This window comes from Anoplophora glabripennis, unplaced genomic scaffold (genome assembly GCF_000390285.2).
Source record: "Anoplophora glabripennis isolate ALB-LARVAE unplaced genomic scaffold, Agla_2.0 scaffold999, whole genome shotgun sequence".
Lineage (NCBI taxonomy): Eukaryota > Metazoa > Arthropoda > Insecta > Coleoptera > Cerambycidae > Anoplophora > Anoplophora glabripennis.
The window spans coordinates 78199-103896 of record NW_019417129.1 but is presented as its reverse complement, the minus strand read 5'-3'; the positions used below and the strand labels follow the sequence as shown (position 1 = coordinate 103896).

General features: G+C 33.2%; 1 protein-coding gene across 1 annotated transcript; it reads right to left on the bottom strand.

Annotated features, from left to right (window-relative positions):
- Window positions 1–2586: 2586 nt before the first annotated feature.
- LOC108914017 lies at window positions 2587–3498 on the bottom strand. The gene is made up of 4 exons (XM_018719708.1): window positions 3274–3498; window positions 3037–3202; window positions 2785–2972; window positions 2587–2727 (listed from the first exon to the last, which is right to left on the bottom strand). The coding sequence occupies exons 1-4, from the start codon at window positions 3496–3498 to the stop codon at window positions 2587–2589; spliced, it is 720 nt and encodes a 239-aa protein (XP_018575224.1).
- Window positions 3499–25698: the final 22200 nt, after the last annotated feature.

Genomic DNA, 25698 nt, shown 5'->3' with positions numbered 1-25698 from the left:
TAATTTGAGTTATGTTAACAAAAAAAATAAAAATTAGGCAGATTTTGAAATAAACTATTGAAGTTAGATAAATCAACTAACGAACTTGAGTTACCTAATCATTTTAATTTTTATTAAAAAAGAATATACAGAGTGAGTCATTAATAATCGTACACAGCTTAATGGCATATTGTTACCATCAAAACTAGTGATTAAGCCAAACATGCCTTAATCAATTATTGCTCTGTTTCGTTCTACAGGGTGTTAACGTTGAAAAAATATTTTCCTTTTTTATCTATATTTTAAGTATGTATGGACCGATTGTTTTGAAAATTTGTAGTTTTACGTTTTTTGAGGAGGCAAATACGAATATGCAAACAGTGTTGGGGTCACGTCTAGAGGGCGCTAGTTATACTGTCCTATCAATGTAAAAATCTGTCTAACTTTTTTATTTTACAATTTAGAATTTTTTAATTACAAATTATTGAACTACGTTCAATTCTAAATAAAAAAGGTGTACTAGTTACAAATCGATAAACTAAACCGTTTTCGAGATACAGACGTTTCAAGTTTTTGAGATTCGGCGGGAATTAAATTAGAAAATTAGCAGGTCTTAAGATACCAAGCCTGAATTAAGAATTAAGACAAACATTACAGCAATTAAAGATTTTATTATGCATATCTTAACAAATTATTAACTACCAGCAACTTCAATGCACTTTCTTAGCCTTTTATTAAGATATTCTCTTCTCTAAAAAATAACGACAAGGAAAAAATTACTTCTTAATCAAATTCAGTAGAAAACAATATGGTATTGTAGTGAAAACTGTCAATTTATTATGTCCATGCCTACTACTTTGGAAAAAATAATTTTCTAATTTAATTCCCGTCGAATCTTAAAAACTTAAAATGTCTGGATCTCGAAAACAGTTGAGTTTATCGATTTGTAAAAAGTATACATTTTTTATTTAGAATTGGACATAGTTCAACAATTTCTACTTAAAAAATTCAAAATTGGAAAATATAAAAAGTTAGACATATTTTTACATTGACAGGACAGTACAAATAGCGCCCTCTAGACGTGACCCCAACACTATTTGCATATTCGTATTTGCCACCTCAAAAAACGTAAAATTACAAATTTTCATAACAATCGATCTATACATACTTAAAATATAGATAAAAAAAGAAAATATCTTTTCAACTTTAACACCCTGTAGAACGAAAATGAGCAACAATTGATTAAGGCATGTTTGGCTCAATCGCTATATTTTGACGTTAACAATCTGCCATTAAGCTGTGTACCATTATTAATGACTCACCCTGTATTTAAATTAATATTTAGTACAAAATTTAGGAACATTTGTGGTGTGACGTGGCCATAAAACTAAAAAATAAATAATATGCTTTTCCAAATTTTGAGGAATAACGTGGTTTTCAATATTTAAAAGAAATGTCAAATTTTACAAACAAAATTCACGTAAATGCTTACGTGTACATTATTTGACGGTATTTTGCAAGCAAAAACAATTGGCGAAGTAAATTTTTTTGTAAATATATTGAAGAGATTTCTCCGCAGTTATATAGGTACCTACCTACGTTATTGGCGAAAATGTATACCTATACATAGGTACATATTTTTTGATGATGTTAAAATAGTTATTTGGGAAAAAAGTTTTATCGGCACGCGATATGAAATGACAGAAAGTAGTACCTATATTTCACAACAAAAGATGTAAAAACGTTTTTTTTTTCATGAGTAAACAAATTGTATAGGTTCACGAACAAAAAAGTAGGTACTTCATCTTTGAAATTATGTATATTTTTTCTATTTATTGTAATTGTCTGATTTAAGTTCTCTGATAATGTTTTACGCAGTTACTTTAAAAACAATATTCAAGAGTTATTCTATGCATTAGTTTATATAAAAAAAGTTCCTATCAACATAATATGCCCAAATATGTCTCCTTCCCATAATATAGGGCATTGAAGTTTAACATTGTTTCGTTTTTTTTATATCTCAATAATGAAATGTTTTCATTTTCTTCAACTTTAGATAATTATCTAGACTGCTCATTACAGAGAATATTTTAGTGTAATCTAAAATTTAATCACCTCACCAGGGCGCCAGTGTAGATCATAGTATCCAATTACATATTTTAAAATCTAATATGCATTTTCAATTTTATGAATATTTTTTGTAATCGTCGTTCATTACCTACCTGACAAAATACGTCGTTAGCACTTTTTGAAGTTTTAGTTCTGGAGAAAAATGTCATTTTGTTAAAAATAATATAATAACCCATGATCAATAAATTAATAAAATAGCATTTTTCTCCAAAACTAGATTTCAATTGCTAAGAAACATTTTATGTAGGTAATGAAGATTACAAAAAAATCATAACATTAAAAATATGCAGTGACGTGTACCTACTATTATTTTTTAAAATAATCGCCTACACGCACGCACCTGGTTTTTGGATATGTTAATGTAAATATAAAAGAAAAATAAATAAAGAAGGATAGACAGACTAGTCATGTATAACAGTAACGAATGTATTTAATAATTTAAATAAATAAGTAACAAAAAAGTCATCATTACTCAAATTAATTCAAGTAATTATTGTAAGCCATTTCATTTCCGGTTAAGAGACGTCCATAGCCCGGATGCTCCCATCCAGTCGTTGGAGGATGTTCCACATGATGCTCAATTTGTTGAGGGTAATGAATTACCTCATAATTGACAACCTAGTATTAAGAAATGTAATATTAAAATCATTTTCAATAAAATAAATATCCATGTACCTTAGGTTTGGCGAGTCTGAAAATGAGTAGTGCTCCTGTGAGAACCAAAGACAATAATCCCAAGGTTAGAGCTTTCCAGGTTTTTAAAGCAATTAATGCTAATGCAAGGGGTACTAGGATAGCTGTCTTAAATTTCAGACCCAATAAAAATGGAACGATCACTTTTTTGACTAGTTTTGATGATCGACCTAAAATATAATAAGTTGTAATACTTTCATTAATATATTAATACTGTTGATTCATAAACTTTACCTGTGGCAGCTAATGGAACTCTGATATCTTCAGGTTGAAATGATCTCGGTACTAATGCTCCTAACGGTCCCGATGGGCTGAGGATTAATGGAGCTTTAGCCACTAAATCGTGATTTTGCAAGAAATTTTCAAAGTTGTCAAAAATATCCTCCTGTGAGAAGTCCCGCTTCACCTTGAAATTAAAGCAATTTTAGTTTTTCTCCGAATAAATTTAAAATATTTATACACAACACACACCTCTTTACCACTATTCTTATTCTTCACAATAAGTAAGTCTTCTGTAATTTTTATTTTTTCATTATCGGAAACAGAACCTAACCATTGCAAAGCTTTAGGTTTTACACAATGGACCGAGAAACTACTAATGCAAGAATGATAAATATCTTGAACAACATCTACCGCTGAAAATTCTGCATACGCACTGGAAATAATAGCAGCTAGAATAAACGATACTGGGCCCATCGCAGCTATTATTTAATAAAAGCGAAACACGAATGACAATATAAAAAACACTGAATGAGTTTTATACATTCATTAACGGAAATAGAAACCAAACGAGGAATTAGGACTAAACGTGACTGAAATGAAAATAATAGTTATTCAATTTAAATGAAATTAATGAGGAAAATTAGGTCTTATGCTAATATGCAGCCACAGTAACCGTAATAAAAAATCGTATATTTTATACTTAGTTATAGGTACAATCTCACACACATATACAAGGTATTTCAAATTCACTTAGCACTATATTACTCTGTTACTCCTAGAAACACAAAATCGATTAAATTACAAAAGTGGTGTGCAAGTGCACTACCACTATAGTAACATACACCAAAGGAAAAATTATCGAAAATTGACTTTTTAAGATATTTATTAAAATTATATTTTTTAATTGAAATACCTTGTATATTATATCATATTTAAATATATCTTTTCAGGATTAAATTGCACAATAAATATATCTCTAACGAACGGTGAAGGTCATATGACCATTAAAGAAGAATATGATACAATCCGGTTTGGGGAAGAATGGTGAAAAAAACAAAAATTCAACAATGTTTAGTTGACTATAAATTTCTCAGAGCTAAAGTTAAGAGGGATATAAAACGATCTTACAGTGACTATATTATGAGTTTAGAACGTGATATACAACAGGATCCGTGTAAATTTTGGCATTATGTAAAATCTAAGAGGAACAGCAGCACAACTGGCACAAGCTTACTATTAGAAATGCATTTAGATGGAGCAATAGTATCAGATGGACAATCAATTACCCAGGCATTTGCTGATAACTTTCAGTCGGTGTATGAAAAGGAAAATAAAATTGAAACGCAGTTAGATATACCATCAGAAATTCATTTTAATAACAATAGTTTTGTAAATATAGGATTTGTTTCTGAACAAGATATAATAAAAGCAATTGATAAATTAAAACAAACAAAAAAAAACAACGGGGCATGATTGTATACCATATTATGTTATTACGGAATGTAAAGATATATTAATTTATCCTTTTAAAATGTTATTCAACTTAGCTCTAAATTCAAAAACATTTCCTGACTCTTTAAAAGTTACTAAAATTATACCTATATACAAATCAGATAAGAACAATAATATACGTAACTATAGACTAATAGCAATTTTGTCAAATATCTCTAAGGTACTAGAAACAATAATATTTGCTTACATTTATGATAAGGTTAGAAACAATATTTCACTCTCACAGTATGGTTTTCAACCTGGTAGATCGACCTGTGGTAACTTAATTGTTTTTGTAGATAATGTAGTTAATGCCTATACTAATAAATATCAACTTGATGTTGTTTATACAGATTTTGCGAAGGCATTTGATAAAGTTGATCATCGAGTATTGCTCCAGAAGTTAAGAATGTACTCTTTCTCTGAAAACTTATTATTATTTCTGATGACATATTTGGTAAACAGAAAACAATATGTTTCTATTAACAATTTTAGATCTGATTCATACATTGCCATCTCAAGAGTCTCGCAAGATTCTAACTTGGGATCGTTGCTGTTCTTACTGTTTGTGGATGATTTAGCTAGTGTTGTGCATAAGAGTTCTACATTATTGTTTGCTGATGACTTGAAAATATTTAAAGAAGTAGAAAATTTAACAGATTGTATACAGTTGCAAGAAGATTTAAATAATGTTTTTAACTGGTCAGTAAGAAATAAATTATTCTTTAACATAAACAAATATAAGTAAATGGCATACACATTGCAAAAGAATCCTATTAACTTTTTGTACAGCATAGATGGTGTTCATCTGCAGGCGGTTGAGGAGGCAAGGGATCTAGGTGTACTATTTGATTCGAAATTATCCTTCAATAAACATGTTATTAGTATTGTTAATCAGGCAGTAAAAAATTTAGGTTTTATCATGAAAAACTCGCAAAATTTCACGTCGATGAAAACTTTAATATCGCTCTTCAATTGCTATGTCAGGTCAAAGCTGGAATACTGCTCAGTGGTATGAAACCCATATTATGCCAAATATATTCAGTTAATTGAAAATGTACAAAAAAGATTTATTAAACATGCAACATATATAACTACTGGGCAGTATAGCAGAGGTCATAATTATCATCAAAATTTAATTAATAACAATTTATTAACTTTACATAATAGGCGCTCCTTTCAACAAATACTGTAATATAAACTTGTAAACAACATTACAAAAGATGATGTATGACTGGGTAAAATTAATATATCTATCCCCTGTCAAAAAACAAGGCAATATCGTACGTTTCATTGTGAGATTGTTAGAACAAATTACACAGGACCACAAAAAGAATCGACGAAAGGTCTTCTCGGCCAAACTTATCGTATTATATGTTTTTTGGGTCGCTGAAACCGAATCTGCAACTCATTTGGTCCCATCACGTCAGAGTTTTTTTCTAACCTCAAAAAATAGCTGAAAATGGTAGAATTCAACTAAATCAACCCTGCAACCTGTTAAAACCTTATAACTCCACATCCTTATGATCCCGAACGGGCTCGACAAGCCGTAAATTGATAACTCGCAACCGTAAAAATACATAACCTAAACCCTTTTAACCTAAAACCCCGAAACCCCATAACTTGAAAACACGACAAGGCCTCAATCTGAAACCTCAAAACCCCGAAGCTGAATAACTCTAAAACCCCAAAACTTCAAAACCAGGGCCGGCATTAATAATGGTGAAGGTGCGGTTTCGGTGGTGCGTTTGGCGGCTGCGGCTCGCGACTGCGACTGAGCGTAGCTGCTAGTCGCGCGGTGTTTACAGCGGAGCGTCTAGAAAAGCGCGACTCACATGTTAAAGTGCGGTTTCGGTGGTGCGTCTGGCGGTTGCGGCTCGCGACTGCGACTGAGCGCAGCTGCTAGTCGCGCGAGGTGGGTGTTTACAGTGGAGCGTCTAGAAAAGCGCGACTCATTTGTTAGTCTACGTCTGGTGGTTAATATAATAGGTTCTCATTGTTTTATTTATTTGTTTTAAATAGGGAAAATGAATGAGAAAGATCTTATATATTTAATCTAAGAAAATTATGAAGAACAGTTGTTAAAACAAACGTTATTGCACAAGAGGTGTGACGCCCATAATATATACAAACAACGTAAGAGGGAAGGATATTTCAATCTCCTTATTAATGCTCATTTAAAAGAAGATGAAATAAAGTTTAGGGATTTTTTCGTGGATTAAATCCTAAACAGTTTAATTTTGTTTGGGGAGTACTTCATAATTAAAAAGAGAGAGACATTTTGGAAGTTCTTCAACTAATATTTCATCTTCATGTGCAGAAAAACGCGCCATTTCTCCACTGCGACTGCGGCTAGACTGGTCACATAGGCAGTCGAGTCGCCGACGTTGCGACTCGATCGCCAGCGTTCGCGGCTGCAACGCCTCAAGGTGCGGTTTCGGTGGTGCGTCTGGCGGCCGCGACTAGCGACTGCGACTGGTCGCAAATTACTGCTTTTTAAAACTGTATTTTTTTGCCAGCTATCCATTGCATCTATTTTCGGTGAGATAGCATAAATAGCAACAATGTTATTCAAATTGTTTATAAGCGAAAAACGAACGGTTTTTTAATGCACAATTTGAGAATGTTAATGTCAAAAAAACGGTGATATTTATTAATAGGCCGCTTAATTGCGTCTTTAAGATTACAATGACGCTTTCAGAATCATGTTTGATTGAAAATTAACGCCGCCTGCACAGAGGCTTAAAGTTCATAACTTTTGGAGCCTCCGCTATAAACAAATAGAATTGTGCGAAAACTATTGCACCTACAGCGCCCACTTTTGGCACACTTTTAAAGTATGACAAAACCCTCAACTTGTCATAGGTTTTATAAAATTTTAACAATAAATCGATAGTTATAAACAAATGAAAAAGTGGGCACTTTTCTTGTTTTTTTGCAATAACTTTTTTGTTTATTAACCGATTTTAATTTAACTAGTCTCATTTTGTAGATAATTTTACTCCCTATAAGCTGTCTGAGAGTCACTTTTCGCTAAAATTGATGGGTTTCCATGCAAAGTGAAAAAACTGTTTTTCTCACTTATTTGTTTAAATAGAAAAGTTAGCTAATAAAAGTTTTTGACTCACGAGACGAGAGATGTCTTGTATTATGTTCCTTTAGACAATTTTACAATAATCTAGCGGATATGACTTTTTTCGATTTTCTCTTTTATTTTCGCTAATTTTCCTGGTGTACTTAAGTGTAGAAACCTGGTAGATCATCAACCATTTAACTTCGCCATCTGGAGTTGATTGTAGATCCACAAGATCTATTTGCCCTCTGTGATCACTATTCCTTTTTTCGATTGTTGTTTTTTTTTCAGCACACCTGCAGTATTTAACAAATGGTACTACAAATGTGATTTCATCATCTTTATTAGACCTTTTCTTTACAACTGCTTTTTCTCTACCTATTTCCATAGTTTCATAAATACACGAATAGTAGGCAATGCTGGTCATTGAATCTGCTATCGTCTCTTCCTTTTGCCAATCTACTACTTAATAAAATTTCAGTAATTCATTAACACAGAAAAATTTCTCTAATAAAAGTTTATTAGAAAAAAGAGAGCTTTTTAACAGAAAAAAAATTGGGTATGTTTCTGGAAAAGATAAAATTGATGACGTCATTAGTCGTTTCTGTCAGATCCCAAAGATAATACTTTCGATTAAAAATGGAGCTCACCTCATCCCATTTAACACCACGTGTCCCATACTATCGAGTTTGAGACACCCTGTACCGCCGTTACTGTTTTTTAGCAGATAAAACCTTTTTGCATTTAACGTACGTTATGTTAAATTCACTAGTTTTGTTTTCGGCTACTGACTACCTTTTAATGTGCCTTTTTCAAGAAAATCTATGGGGATATAACTATATATCACCTCAAATAATTTTATTGAATGTCACATTAAAATAATTTCACTAAATGCTGAAAATTATGATTTTATGTCAAATTAATTGACAAAATGAAATAGGTACCTAAGTGATAATAATTCAAGTAATATATGACGTCTTTATCTCCTAAAGTAAGATAGCTATCGGAAAATCATGACATAAATATTTTAAGATTTCTTTAAATCTATTACAATAAAGAGAAATTAAGTATATAGGATCAGTCAAAAAGTCATGGCGAAACAAGGTTGATTTTTCTTTAATGGAACATCCTGTACAGCGCCGGACTGGGAGAAAAAAGCGGCCCGGGAATTTTTCAAACTAGCGGCCTTAAGAAATTCTAAATTGACTTGGCTTGCCGTAGTAAAAAGTAAACGGGTTTTTCTAGTGTACAGTTTTGAAATAGTCGTTATTTATGTCGAATTTTCCAAAGTTTTATCCATCAATTAGTTTATGATTTCTTATATTTTTTTCAGTTGATAATTTTACATTCGACTACTTTTAAACGCTTTACTCGATAACTTTTTACTAGAGACATTTATAAATCCATCAAGCTTGAACCATAGAATACGATTTTGTATTCTAGATTAAATAAGACATGAAAATATGAGAGCTGTAATCTAAGAAATTAATTCTAGAATAAACCACAATTATTTGTACGAAAATAGAACCAAGGAAAGCGTATTGTTAAATCATATGTATTAACCTAATAATAGTATGCAAAAGAATTACTTCCATGTGAAACTTAATTTTAATCATTTCAGCAATTCCGATTAAAATCTGACAAATCTCAAAATAATATTAAGTATAGTAAAAGCTTATTTCTAAAACTTGGATGCTTTGAAGTTAGTAAGTCAATTACTGCGTCAATTTTGTTTAAAATATCTTTTATCTTTTTAAGAGTTCATAAGTATAAAGGCTTCTAATTTTTCTTGTCCGATGGAATTTCGCAACCGATTTTTGATCAATTTTAAAATACTAAACGATCGCTCACAAGCCACCTGCATAAAAGAAAGAGTTAGAAGATATTTGTATGCTAAACTAAGCGTTGGATAATTGCCTGCCAGACGATTATACTTGTTTAAAATTCTATAGCAGCACACAGCACAGTCTTTGCAAGATTTTTATTTGTTTTTCTTTACTTTGATTGTCTTTAATATTCGAAGCAATTTCATCATCATCTATGTCACCATTCTGACTAACATCGTCATCATCGTCATTACCGGTTTAAAGCTCAATATCACTATTATCCACGTCGTCATTTTGTTCGTATTCGTCCAAAGGTGACGATTTAATTTTCACCAATTATTTGTTAAATGTAGCACTTCTTCTCTTGCTCTTCGGCAGAAGTGTCTGGATTAAAAAATTGCAATTTTTCGCAGAGTTCTTCAAAGGCACGTGATTTAAAACTTTTATTTTTTATATCGTCAAAGCTTCGAGGATCTAAGAGCTCAATGTCAGCATAAAATTTATTATTAACTGTGTCAAAACGATTGTTTAGCGCAGAAATGTATGTATCTACAATAACATTAAAGGTATCAACTCGTATTAATTTAACTGGATCTTCACTTACTATATCATTTGAGATTTCACCTGGCAGTAGCTTCTTCTTTTTAGATCTTTTTGCAGGAATACCGGTTTGAATTTAAGCATCCACATTTTGCAGTTCTAATATAAAGTTTAAAAAGCGACTAAATGTTTGAATTTTTTTTTGCTTTCCATTCTAAAAAAGTTTCAGATTTTTTCAATATGTCTAATTAAATGTTCATCGGGAGTTTTCCTTTTTTTCCCTATGGCCAGTCCGGCGCTGATCCTGTATATTATTCCATATTTCAGTTCTTCTCGAAATTCTAATCAAAATTCATATAGCACATCATGTACCTAAACTTAACCGTTTTCGAGATATCGAACTTGAAAGTAACTTTTTACTACTCTGAAAATGAAAGAAAATGGCCTCCAAATTATGGATATTTATTTTGACAATAACACAAGGTAGAATATGGACATGATTTAATTTTATTATTAGTTTTTTACAGAAAATAAAGAAGCATAATAGTTCAGGGTTGATAAAAATGCATGAAACGAAAAAATGTATTTTTAATGAATGTCCTAGATATTTAAATTTTATGAAAACAGTTATGCCAGAATAAAAAAAGAGAGAAAACAAGTTTTAATAAACAACAAATATTATCTTGCTCAAAGTGTTCACCATTTACCTCCTGACAGTAATGAATTCGCTGAACAAAATTTTGTAGTGAATCTAAAAGAGTGTTGGGAGGAATATTGTAAATTTCATGCCTTATCCTTTCCTGAACTTTTCGATATTTTGCTGCCTATTTTTGTATCCTACATTTTTTATGTGACCCACAGAAAAAAGTCGGGACACCCAGCTGGCCATTCAATTGCCCTTCTGCGTCCAATCCGTTTATCAGGAAAAGTTTCATTTAGATATGGCCGTACCACACGTCCAAAATGTGAAGGAGCCCCATCATATTGAAACCATATTTGTTCTGCCGGTAAATTGGGATTGTTATTGTTCAGGATCGTCTAAGCTATGGAATAATATGTTGCAAAAGTAATAAATATCGTTCAGAGGTCAAATTTCCATTTATAAAATAGCGTTCTATGACGTGTCCATCAAACATTTGTTTTCTGTGGTCGTTTGGTGAGAACTTCTTCCATCCCATGTGGATTTTGGTCTAACCAATATCTACAGTCGTGTCGGTTTAGTTTTTGTAACAAATGAATTTTATATGGTTGTAATTTATCCCGTTTGCAATTTTTTTTAAATGGAATATCGACTAATTTTATGATCTGTTCTGTTGTATTTATTAGATTTTTCATCACATCCAACATGACATTCAAAGAATTTACTTCATTTCACTTACTGGTTTCGTCGATCTGTAACATCTCAAGTTTCATGAAAACGCTGCAATGTTTTTGAAACGGTTGATTTAGCAATTCGTTCCCGATCAGGATGCAATTCATGAAAAATAGACACTACTTCGTCACAACTTCGTCTTCTATCACGATATTCTATGATTATTAAAACTTCAATGCGCTCGGTTTCACTTACCATTTTTGCAATAAAATTATTAATACAAAATGTATTTTTGACATGTGTTGTCAAGATAATCACTATTAAACAAAAGAATGACCCGGCGCGGCGTTGTTATGGAACTAACGAGCGTTCAAATAAAAACGTGGTCGAAGTTGGCTGTGACACATTGGACGTAGGGAGTAGCTTATAGCGACCAACTTAACCTCATTTCTCAACGAGCTGTATAGCAGCTGTCAGTTTCAATAACGTTAATGACTATATAACTTTATTTTAAAGAATAATCGTGATAACAATAACAAACAATTAAAGGAGCTGCGGAAAGTGTCCCCCTCCTTGTTATAACAATAAATTAAAGCAGCTGCTGAAAGTGTCCCCCTCCTTGTTCCAAGCACTTTTCACACCTGTTCCTCAAAGAATTAAAGACATTTTCTAAGATGCTCGGGGTATTGTTAATTTCACGAATCTTGTCTATAAGTCGAGCCTGCAGATGGTTTAAATCAGGAATAGGCAGTTCAAAAATAGTGTTTTTAAGGTAAGGCCACAAAAAGAAATCACACGGCGTAATATCACATGACCTCGGTGGAAATTCATGTTCAGCATTGAGACTTATTAGTCGATTTTGGAAAACTTCCCTCAACATATTCATCGTCTCGCCTGCCGTATGTGCCCTTGCGCCATCTTGTTGAAAGTAAAAGTTTGTAATTTCGTTTTCTTCCAGCTGGTTAACAAAAGGAGCGATAATTTCTTCTCTATACCTTTGCGCAGTAAGAGTACCATTAAAAAAAATAGGTCCATAAATCCTCCTTCGATTGAGAGCACACCAAACTCCAATTTTTTGAGCGTGTAGAGGGCCCTCGACAAAAAAGTTATCTGGTTTTTCAGAAGACCACATTCTCATATTCTGTGAGTTTACGTAACCACTTAAATGAAACCAGGCTTCATCAGAAAAAAAGGTGATATTATGAAGTTCACCGTAGTTGTTTAAAAACCATTCACAAAATACAGCCCGTCGCGGAAAATCAACTTCATGAAGTTCTTGCTGACAAGTTAAACGATAGGAGAACAAACGCAAATCTTTTTTTAACACTGTGTGGCAGGTACCGACTGATACTCCCACCATTTGTGATAAAACACGTACAGAAGTTCTTGGCGCATTTTCCATTATTTGTTGGACATTTTCTTTTAATTCTTCAGTCCGCTTTTTAGGTCGGCCGCTTCCTTCTTTTCTTGTTACACTGCCCGTTTCACGAAAAACATTAACACAACGCTGAACTGCACTTTGAAAAATTTTGTACTCAACAACGCCGGGAAATTGATTTTGAAATTCTATGAAACATTCCTCAATAGAATACTTCCATATTCCATCAATCTTGCGTCCATTTCTAAAGTAGGACTCTATGATAAACACTTTTTGTTCTTGAGAAAACACCATTTTAAACGCTTTTTAAAACGAAAATATTCAAATTGATAGCGGCGATATAGCGCTTTGACAGATGACGTTTAAGTTCATTTGCTATACGCTACGCCCTACGTCCAAATTTTCAGAACCAACTTGACCACGTTTTTATTTGAACGCTCGTTATAAACTTTCAAAGGTAACTTGATGGACTATAAACTTAATGGACTAAAATATTTTTGTATAATTTATAAGAAAATGATTTTCAAAGATCCATATCTTGAGAACGGTTAAATTTAGGTACATGATTTGCTATATGAATTTAGTTTAGAATTTCGAGACGAACTGAAATATGGAACAGGATTAAACAAAAAGCAACTTTGTTTCGTCATGACTTTCTGACAAATCCTGTATACTTAATTTTTCTTTATTGTAATATATTTAACAAAAAACCTAAAACGTTTGCGTCTTATGATTTTTCGATAGCTATCTTACTTTAGGAGATAATCGACCGTTTCCATACATATCAGCGACTCTGTATATGATTTACACGTCTGCGTTAAAACAACTAGAAATGCTTCCGTAGTCAAATCAGATACCAATCCAGTATGAATTACTTTTGTCGACAAATATTAAATTTGCTTGAAAAAGTCCAGTATACCTAAAGACAAAATGCATTTGGCGACATTCTTGGATTGGGCAAGTAAATGTTGAAAATACAGAGCACCTAGAGTGTTTCCTATCCCAAAGCACGGGAACCGATGAAGCCAAATTGCGGGGAAGTGGAGCGTGCGAGGTAATCTGAGCGCGCATACTTTGAACAGGTCCGGATTAAGCAATATTGTTACACTGATGACAAATATTCATTTTTCAAGTTTGGAATTCAGAAAATAATATATTTTAATGTCTTGCTTAAATAAACCTACAAAATAATTTAAATATATTTATTGTCCTTTAAGTAATGTTGGTTTATTTAATATTTGTCTTTTAGTAGATTTCACTAAATTAAATATTTTAACTGCATGATTTATTATCACATCGATATACTATCCACATTAGTCATAAAAATAGTGGTCAAATAATGAAAATTCCGACAGAGCTAAATTTTGGTGGAGACCTTGGGTACACTATTAGAAATAAAGTATCAAAACCATCGATCCCATGTGTGCTAAAAAAGTTATTCGGGGTCAAAGGTTAAAATTTGAGGTTTTTTGGATTTTTTTGAAAAGTTTTATCAAAAAAGTAGCTCGGACATAAATTATAGATCCTAAAATTATCTACAAAAATGGTCCTTATACTTTTCTAAGAAACACTATTCCTGAGATATCGCGATTCTAAAAGTTGAAGGAGTCACGTTCTACATGATATGCACATATATGCCACGTATATACATAGTCAGGCACTTAATACAAGTAAAAATGCCTATTTGTATCTCTTATGTGTATAAACTATACCATTCTGAGAATATACACTCAAAAGAAACTCAGTCCCTTAGTCAAAATGACGCGAATGTCCTTATAATTGAAACAGCAATAGAACTATTTAACGCAACAAATACAACTATTGTAGTTAATGAAGATGTTGACTTATTAATACTACTGACTGCAAGGACTCCAGTTGATACAATTATATACTTTTTAAAACCTGGAAAGGCTCAACAGCGAACAGAAATATATTCTTCAAAAAGTTTATCTGCTTATCCAAAATGCGAAAACCATATCTTATTTTTACATGCGATAACCGGCTGCGATTCTACATCAGCAATGTTCAGAAGTGGTAAAACATCAATATTAAAAATATTATTTGAAAAAAAAAAGATTTGATTGATTGCGCTAAAACATTTACAGAAATTGATTCTTCACCTCAAACAATAATCACAAAAGGAATTCGCTTTCTCCTTGTTGTTTATGGAGCTCCAAAAAAAATTGATTATATAGATAAATATAGATATTTAACTTATCAACACTTGTATCGAGTATACTATCAAGTTCAGACATGGATGGCTAGGCAATCAACTGAACCCAGAAGATTGGGGTGGGAAATTAACAGATAATACTTTGGAACCGATTCAAACTTTACTCCCACCTGCTCCGGAAAAACTCCTAAACGCTATTTTTTGCAATTGCAAAAAATGTGGCTATAGAAGAGTAGGGTTACTGTGTTCTCCAGCGTGTACTAATTGCCAAAGCCAGTCTTGCTCAAATGTCCAATTGACTACAACNTCGGCTTCTGCTAATCAACACTTGTATCGAGTATACTATCAAGTTCAGACATGGATGGCTAGGCAATCAACTGAACCCAGAAGATTGGGGTGGGAAATTAACAGATAATACTTTGGAACCGATTCAAACTTTACTCCCACCTGCTCCGGAAAAACTCCTAAACGCTATTTTTTGCAATTGCAAAAAATGTGGCTATAGAAGAGTAGGGTTACTGTGTTCTCCAGCGTGTACTAATTGCCAAAGCCAGTCTTGCTCAAATGTCCAATTGACTACAACAGACGAAGATTTATGTGATTTCGATGAAGAGACAGCTGATTCATCTTTATTTGAACAATTTATGAACATCCAGCAAGAAGAAGAGGAAGAGGAAGAAGAAGAAGAAATCGAAAAAGACATGACTGTTGAAGTCAACTTTGAAGAGTATGAAACAGATTAAAATATCAAAAGAAATCAGAACTACTGTTAAAGTCAATAACCAATAACAATATCAATAATCATCATGCAGTTAAAAGAGTATTGTCCCTGAAAATTCCGTCATAACAGTTCGTGGCATAGGCCTACCGGGGAAACACGTTAAAAAACGCGCTAAAGTACACTATCTCACAGGTGGTGTGGAAATTTGTGCATATCATGTAGAACGTGACTCCTTCAACTATTAGAATCACGATATCTCAGGAATATCGGTCGATAGCCGCACGGTTTAAGGCGTCAGTACTTAAATCGATGTGTGCTATCTGCCCGGGTTTCGAATCCCGCGGCCGGTAGACCGTAGATTAGCTATGCTTGTACTAAGGATTGGTACCCTCTGTGCAGGTATAGTAGAGTGGAAGAATGTTGGCTTGGGTCAATGTGAGAGATTGACACCGGTTGGCATTTGACCACCCCCCTAATTAATGGGGTTTTCCAGGTTTCCCTCATTCCTGCACTGAATGGTGGTTAGGGCCTACCAACATAAGCCGTTCCTGGGCGCAAATGCGGCCTGCTTAATAATAATATGCCGCCTCCTCTCCCGCACAAGTCTCCGACTTCTAGGCTAATTCTCGTAGTTAGAATGAGGAGTAGAGATATTATTATTATATTATTATTATTATTAATGGTGATTCTTAGAAAAAAAAGTATAAGGACCATTTTTGTATATAATTTTAAGATCTATAATTTTTGTCAGGGCTACTTTTTTTGATAAAACTTACCGTTTTCGAAAAAAATCCAAAAAACCTCAAATTTTGACCTTCGACCCCGAATAACTTTTTTAGCACACATGGGATCAATGGGGACTTTTGACACTGTATTTCTAATAGTGTACCCAAAGTCTTCACCAAAATTTATCTCAGTCGGAATTTTCGTTATTTGAAATGTCTATTTTGACCAGACTACATACAGTCCTCACAAGTTCTTATCCATATTTTTTAAACAAGTTCACATTCAAAAAGTGTTTTAATACATGATACACAATTGTATTTTTCTGTAGCTTAGGTGTTATTTTTATAAGAGTTATTAAAAACATATATTATTANCTATAGAAGAGTAGGGTTACTGTGTTCTCCAGCGTGTACTAATTGCCAAAGCCAGTCTTGCTCAAATGTCCAATTGACTACAACAAACGAAGATTTATGTGATTTCGATGAAGAGACAGCTGATTCATCTTTATTTGAACAATTTATGAACATCCAGCAAGAAGAAGGGGAAGAAGAAGAAGAAATCGAAAAAGACATGACTGTTGAAGTCAACTTTGAAGAGTATGAAACAGATTAAAATATCAAAAGAAATCAGAACTACAGTTAAAGTCAATAACCAATAACAATATCAATAATCATCATGCAGTTAAAAGAGTATTGTCCCTGAAAATTCCGTCATAATAGTTCGTGGAATAGGCCTACCGGGGAAACACGTTAAAAAAAACGCGCTAAAGTACACTATCTCACAGGTGGTGTGGAAATTTGTGCATATCATGTAGAACGTGACTCCTTCAACTATTAGAATCACGATATCTCAGGAGTATCGGTCGATAGCCGCACGATTTAAGGCGTCAGTACTTAAATCGATGTGTGCTATCTGCCCGGGTTTCGAATCCCGCGGCCGGTAGACCGTAGATTAGCTATGCTTGTACGAAGGATTGGTACCCTCTGTGCAGGTATGGTAGGGTGGAAGAATGTTGGGTCAATGTGAGAGATTGGCACCGGTTGGCATTTGACCACCCCCCTAATTAATGGGGTTTTCCAGGTTTCCCTCATTTCTGCACTGAATGGTGGTTAGGGCCTACCAACATAAGCCGTTCCTGGGCGCAAATGCGGCCTGCTTAATAATAATATGCCGCCTCCTCTCCCCACAAGTCTCCGACTTCTGGGCTAATTCTCGTAGTTAGAATGAGGAGTAGAGATATTATTATTATATTATTATTATTATTAATGGTGATTCTTAGAAAAAAAAAGTATAAGGACCATTTTTGTAGATAATTTTAAGATCTATAATTTTTGTCAGGGCTACTTTTTTGATAAAACTTACCGTTTTCGAAAAAAATCCAAAAAACCTCAAATTTTGACCTTCGACCCCGAATAACTTTTTTAGCACACATGGGATCGATGGGGGCTTTTGACACTGTATTTCTAATAGTGTACCCAAAGTTTTCACCAAAATTTATCTCAGTCGGAGTTTTCGTTATTTGAAATGTCTATTTTGACCAGACTACATACAGTCCTCACAAGTTCTTATCCATATTTTTTAAATAAGTTCACATTCAAAAAGTGTTTTAATACAGGATACACAATTGTATTTTTCTGTAGGTTAGGTGTTATTTTTATAAGAGTTATTAAAAACATATATTATTATTTCCATTTCTTAAATTGTCATTTTTCTTTTTTAAATGACAGTTTGCTTATCACTCTTGGCAAGTTTAAAGTTGGCACTGCATTTTTGGATAAATTTCTAACGCCGTTTTTATTAATAATAATAAACTTCTCTTGAAAATGTAAAGAACATGTTACAGATGATTTCCCAATCTTTTTTCTTAATGGCATTGACCCATTCCAATTTCATTTCCACCAACTTTAGGAAATCTGAGAATAAGAACAAGAAAATGGGTACCTAATACAATTTTATTCAGTAACTAATCACCTGTAATTGAACATTAATGTATGTTTATTATTGCAATTATATGTTGAGGGTTCAATATTTACCATTATTTTTAATAGCCATCATGAAAATAAACACTAATTGTGACAAAAAACTAATTGTAAATAGCCGGTTGATAATATGAGCCTGTATGTTTACATCAGTTAATAACGTGGTACTAAAAACATGAAGTTAACACTGGAAATAAGTGCATGTGAGATGGAGAATGCTGCGCAAAGCCGTCGAAATGGCATAAAATATTTTTATGTTATTACTTACCTAAAGAATGAAATTTCAGCACTATTGTGATCAGATCTGCTATTATAATCGTCAATGAGACACTGCCCCATAATTGCACAAATAAAAACAGTATATTTAATAAAATATTAACAATGTTAACACAGCGAATGTCTAACAACGACTGAGAGCGTGAGGTTGGCTGGGCTGAGGTTGGGCTGACAGTTGGCTACACCGGCTTGCCTCTATAGTTCAGTCTATTTTGTCTATGATCTGTAGTTGCCAACTGCGTGCACTAAACAAACTCGATTAAAATATGGAACAAAATGAAATGAAACTTACCATTCCTAGAGAAAATGTTGAGATTGATTCCCATTAGCGCGGATACAGGCATGGCACCGACGCACCCAATTTTGACGAATATTTTCCNATCTGTAGTTGCCAACTGCGTGCACTAAACAAACTCGATTAAAATATGGAACAAAATGAAATGAAACTTACCATTCCTAGAGAAAATGTTGAGATTGATTCCCATTAGCGCGGATACAGGCATGGCACCGACGCACCCAATTTTGACGAATATTTTCCCAAATTCTAGGTATTCCCCTAATAGTGTCAGCAGCTTCAAGCATACGGTTTCGCAATTATTCCACCGTAGCAATTGGAGTATTGTAAACCAATGACTTCAAGTGACTCCAAAGATAAAAGTCCATTGGAGTTAGATAGGGTGACCGAGGTGGCCACGGCACAGGATCAAAGCGTTCAATCTATTGCTGACGAAACATTTCATTCAAAAGTGTCGTGACTTGAAGATAAAACATGCGTGCCCGAACTTGTAATGCCACATCGTCCAATAATTCAGGCAACCGGTTCTCCAAAAAGTCAGCATATGTTGGTCCGTTTAGTCGTCCTTCAAAGAAATAGGGACCCACAAGTACATCGCCTATTATGCCAGCCCAAACATTTACCGAGAACCGACGTTGAAAATGAGTTTCCTTAATCGCGTGAGGATTTTCATCGGCCCATATGTACATATTATGGAAATTCACTTCATCACGGGTAAATGTTACACAAACATAAGCAGGAAAGTCTACTTGATTGACACATTGCCGTAAAAACCAAAAACGCATTCGTTAATCACAATGCGGGGGTAAAACCTGTTCAACTGGCTGCAGATGATAGGAGTGCAATAGCTGGCGCCTTAAGATGCGATGTATGGTACCAGATGAGGTTCCGACTTGCTGTGCGAGTCGTCGAGTACTAATTGTGGGGACTTCGTTGAGATTTTACAACACTGCATTTTCAACATTAAGGTTCACTTGCTGACCACGNGATGATAGGAGTGCAATAGCTGGCGCCTTAAGATGCGATGTATGGTACCAGATGAGGTTCCGACTTGCTGTGCGAGTCGTCGAGTACTAATTGTGGGGACTTCGTTGAGATTTTACAACACTGCATTTTCAACATTAAGGTTCACTTGCTGACCACGTCCTTCTCCTCGAGGAATAAGACTTCTCATATATCGCAGCCGCTGAACGCACTGTAGGATTGTATTTGCACATAGGAGTGACATCGTGGCCATCGTCCCCGGTACAACCTAGTCCCCGCGAACGCATTTTCTCCGGCTGCACCATACACTAACACCATAACGACACGTTCGGAAATAGTAAATGCATTGTTTTATCGGTTCATTATAATACTAGTTTGTGCACAAACTAAAAAATTAAGCAAAGTAAGAATCTCGTTTTTAATGTTATCGGCACGCTGTTCTTATCTTTTACTTCTTTACAAAAATTACACTGTCATCGAGGAATTACAAAATAAATCCATTTGTGTGAAATCTTTCAATTTTTAACACTGATGGGTCGATGAACGATGCTTAATATTTAATAATTAAGTGAATAATGAATTCAATAAAAATACAAAATCAGTTGACTGCACAAATTTTTTTCAATGTAAAACCTTCTACCTTCTTTTAGTACCTATTACTAGTATAATTACAGTATATTAGATTATATACAGGGTGATTCAGAACTTATCCCAAAAAAAAATTCCGGATGTACAGGGAACCCTTACAAATACAACTTTGTAAAGAAAAAATCAAAAAGGGCAGTTCGAAAATGATTTAAAAATACACTTCTGCACGGCACTGGAAACTGGTCCACTGTAAAACCTGACCTCGCACAATGCGACCGGCATGGCGGTGTGATAAAAACGGACAAAAACTTTCGCAAGGAAAGAAATATGTAAATAGAATTTTATCGCACCTATTTTATATCGGCAAATTCAACTGCTTTTGCCTTTATTAATTAATAAAATTAATTTGTGTTTTTAAATAATAAAATCATTTGACATACCCGATGTTACAACAATTGTTCAAAATTTTATCCACCAATGTGTAAACACATTTGGGTCCGTTGTACTCAGTTTCTACGAACTAACACAAATGTTGTCTTGTTTCACCATAACACAAATGCTTCACCATAAATTAAAACGATATCCATCAACTCCGAGTACACGCAAACCATTTTTGACACTAACTACCCATTTTTGACACTAACTACTAAAAACATATTGTAAACACCACAGATAACAGGTAAATATCGCAACGACGATTGCAAAATCCGAATTCAGTATTCGGAGTCGCTGAGGCACGTGGCGAATGACGCTAGAGACTACAGTTGTCCAGCTATGTAGTGGTTGAATGTACTATAACTTCAATATTTTTTTTCTCGGAAAGATAAGGATTTTACAAAAAATTTTTTTTTACGATATTGATTCCATTTCTCATGCTGCATCTATTCCCAAATTTTTTTGGATAAGTTGTGAATCACCCTGTATAAATTATAAAGTTGCATCTCGGGTCGCATAAAAACATTTCCAAAGTTTTTAGTAAATAACACAGGGCCGGTCTTCACATTTTCGTTGAATAAATGAACTTTAATTTAGAAAAAAAAACGCAAAGATAGAACTTTTTCGTATAAGAGTTTTCTATTACAAACATCATCAGGAAGCTGTATTTTAATTTTTATAGATTATACACGCCACACCCTGTATAGTTTCTGTTTTATAACAAAACGGGACCAGATTTTGAATGACCCTCGTATAGCGTATAACGTCTACGAAAGGTGAACGTAAGAAAAACATTCAACGTAATAGAATAATAATTGAGATCATACCTACTAAGAATGTAAGCGGTAACTTTCATTGTCATTCAAGAGTCTATTAAGCAGGCACTTCTATTTACATAAACCTGTATGTTATCCATCCGGCCCCTCATTTTAAAAAATATGACTGCAAAAAAATATATACGTTAAGAAATAGAAACAATAAATTAATATGGTCAAGTAACATAACAATTCATTCCCAGAAAGCGCTGAAATCCTCGGTACTTACATGAATGAAATTGAACATGAATTTTTATATATTTACCTATGTTATTAAAAAAAAGTAAATATTGTGTAACTGAAATGTTTGCTCAAACTTTCATGGCAAATTCTGCATCACAAATTAACAAATAAATTAAAAAACTGCTTGTGGTTTGACTCACAATTATCGTTATGTAGGTAAGTAGTTTTAATTTTTGATTGTTCACAAACCTACATATAATTAGGTATGCGTGATACAGATCTTTTGCATATGGTCCGTAGGCACAGCAGTAAACATTATAATTATTGTTGGTAATTGTTTTTTTATTAAAAATTATTTTATATTTGACAAATATCTATTAGTTTCGAACACTCTCTGTATCCAAAACGGTAAGTCTCCGGACACATGGTTATAGGAACTTTTTTTGATAATTTGTGTCGAGGAATACGCCATTACGTAGGATATTCCAAGATGGAATATCCTACGTAAGTGAAAGCCATTAAATTTGTTTACAGTAATTATTAAATATCAGAAAAAGCATGTGGCACAAGAATAAAAGTAGAGCGGTCAAACAGGTCACATTTAAATATGATATACATATACAGTGATGACATCAATGAATAAATACATTGAACATAATTTCATTAAAAACGTTTATTTTATTTTACCTCTACAGCAATGTTCAAAAAATTTAATTTATGAGTTAATGCTCTAACATGAAAGTAAAATGTATAAATCCAGAGAAATGAGAGTTTTAAAAGGTATCAATTAATAATTTGTATTTTTCAATGATAAAATATACTTAGTAATTTCAATAAATCTTGTTTCGTCTGTTATTAATGTAAATTTTTGTAATGGTTTTGTGTTTCTTATAGCTAAGCTACAACTTCCTTATATTTTCTTAAACTTAAAAATGAAAACGTTAAGATGCGAAAACATTTATAAAATAGTACTTCTACCAAAGACTTATATACAGGGTGTCCCACCGGGACCTGCGTCGATCGATATCTAGGAAAGTAGGTACTGCTTCGAAAATTTTGAAAATTTGGCAACATGGCATTGTCCCTAGGACGAACACAACTAAAATATCTAGAACTCTCCAGCACTTCCGGTTATACCGGAAGTCGCCACCAACTTCGTTATTTTAAATGGGACACCCTATATATTATTGCATTTTCGTATTCTACGTGAAATTTGAGGGTCACTTTATTAAATATTCCCTATACCTAGGAGTTATAGATTTTGGGATATTAATTTTTAAAGAAAAAATTTGACAGCTGCAAGGGTCCGCGGAGATGCTAGTAACTCTTTTCAGGAGCGTGATATCAAGCGGATTGTTGGTACCGGTAACGCTAAATTATGGTATACCAACAAATTAAAACATTTAATACTAGGTGTTTCATTTTGGCTGTTACATTTTGATAACATCAAACAACTATATAACTTTGTTAACTTAAATGGAACACCCTATATTTTTTAATCTGTCGTATGCAGATTGAAATTTCCTTACAAGTCATATAATCATTGTTAGGATTACCTTACTACTTTTAGAGATATTTGCAATTTTCTAATTTTTTGACAGTTTTTCTCGTATCAGACCTGTTGTCAAATTGGCCTTGACCAGAAACACAAAATACCCTGTTTATTTTGTCTTTTTTGGTGTAATAAGTATGATAATTATACTAGTCAACAAAAAAAAAGTGAGATTCATTAATAATGGGACAGAGCTTAAGGACATGTTGCTGACCTCAATATAGAGCGATTAAGCCAAGTATGACTTATCCGAATGTTGCTCCTTTTCGATCTACAGGGTGTTAAATTTGAAAAAATATTTTCGATTTTTTTAAGTATCTTGAGCATCTTTGAATGGATTGTCTTGAAAGTTTGTACACCTATGTTTTCTGAGGTGGTAATTACGGAAATGGTAACTATTTTGCAATCACATCTAGGACGCACTAGTTATAGTGTTCCGTCGGAATAAACATATGTCAAACTTTTTTGTCCTTCAAAAATCTGAATTTCCAATAAGAAATTATTAAACTACTTTCAATTCTAAATAAAAAATATATGCCTGTTAAAAATCGATAAATTTAATCGTTTTCGAAATAAGAACGATTTACTATTTCCTTACAAAATTATTTGTTTGAACGTTGAATATACAGGGTGTCAGTATAATTTTGTTAAATATTATCGGCCTTAAAAGAATATGTTTCATTTTTTAGGACAATTCCATCATTTCACGTCACAGGATCACCAGTGCTCCCAAAAATTTGGATTCACCGATCGAGACGTATGGGGTCTTAAAATGTTCGTCTAGGCAAGAACTTTCGAGAAAATGATGGCCCTCTGAAAAATACAACATGGCGCATCAAATACTACGTCCGAAATTTCAAAATCTTGCTAAAATAGATTAAAAGAGGTTTGTGCCCGCCATATTGGATCCGTCATTTTGAAATTTCGATGCTGAAGTAAGGCTCAGAGACCCAAATACCCCCACGCCGGTACTTTAAATTGGTAATATCCGCCATATTGGATCTACTATTGTGGAATTTCGAATCATAATGGTAGATTCATAATTAATGGTCTTAGAATCACTATTACACGCATTTTAGATGCATATTTTACAAAATCCAAAACTTTTACAATATGCCATGACAAAAGTCATTATGATGAATGTCCTTTAAATGAATTAAATGAATACGAATGGGTTTTCGATCGAATATGACTTGGAAACATGAAAGTATATTCAAAAATGTTTTAACGTTTTTTTTGTTGGTTGAGATTTTGAGGAAACGCATATGTTTTCACCATTCACCATTTTATTTACTTTAAATAATGCATATTTGTTGCATGTAATGTTTCACAGAAAAATTTATTTTATTGCAGTCATTAGTTGATTATCGTGAGGTTGAATATCTTTTACATACCTGTCTGGTGTCAAAAAACATTGTTTGATTTCATATTAGCTTAATATCTTTACAAAAGAGTAAAAACTTGTGACAGCTAATAATAGAATATATGTATTTTTGAAATATTTAATTTAGTTGCAAATGTAGAAGAAAAACTGTAACTGAAGACTGAAGTAAAAAATTTAAGTCCATCTGAAATGCCGCAATTCATCAACATGAAAAAAGTATGACTTTTTAAATAAAGTGGCACTACAAGAAACATCTGCATTTTCTAAAAATCTCTACCAACAAAAAATATGGCAAAAAAGACTGTTAAGGTGTTCTAAGCAACATTTATAATTTAAGTAAAAAATGAGCTCATATTTCCATTAGGCTTCCCAAAAAATCCCCCACATCTCATTTTATTGATACATAAGTCTAATTTTATTGATATCTATATCTAAAAGTGAGGTAATTATTTAGAATAAAGTGAAATGAAAAAAAAAATGAAGGATAATAACTTTTTAAGGAAACAGAATTGCAATAAAGTAACTTCATTTTTATTCAAGGAAACTACCCTTAAAGTTTTCGCTTCCGGACACCCTGTACAAAAGATAAGATGTCCACCTTATCGGGGACGTGCCGTAAAATGAGCCATTTGCATATCTTTATAGACATCAATAACAGTCAGCACCAAATAACTGATACTTAATGATAATTTAGCTGCATGCACTGTTAAAATATTATAATTCTCCTGAGTAAAAATTTGGGAGTATCTATTTTTCGAAATTTTTTAAAACTTATTCTGTAACGAGAATTGGTCGATACCTTAGCGGAAGGGGACGTCTTAAGTGTGCCAGCAAGGTGATGGCCGAGTCAGGTATTTGTAATTCGTATTCACTTCGTGCCAGTTACTAAAAGAGCATCAAATGTATCCCAGTTGTGCGGTCCAGTTTATAATGTGATACACGC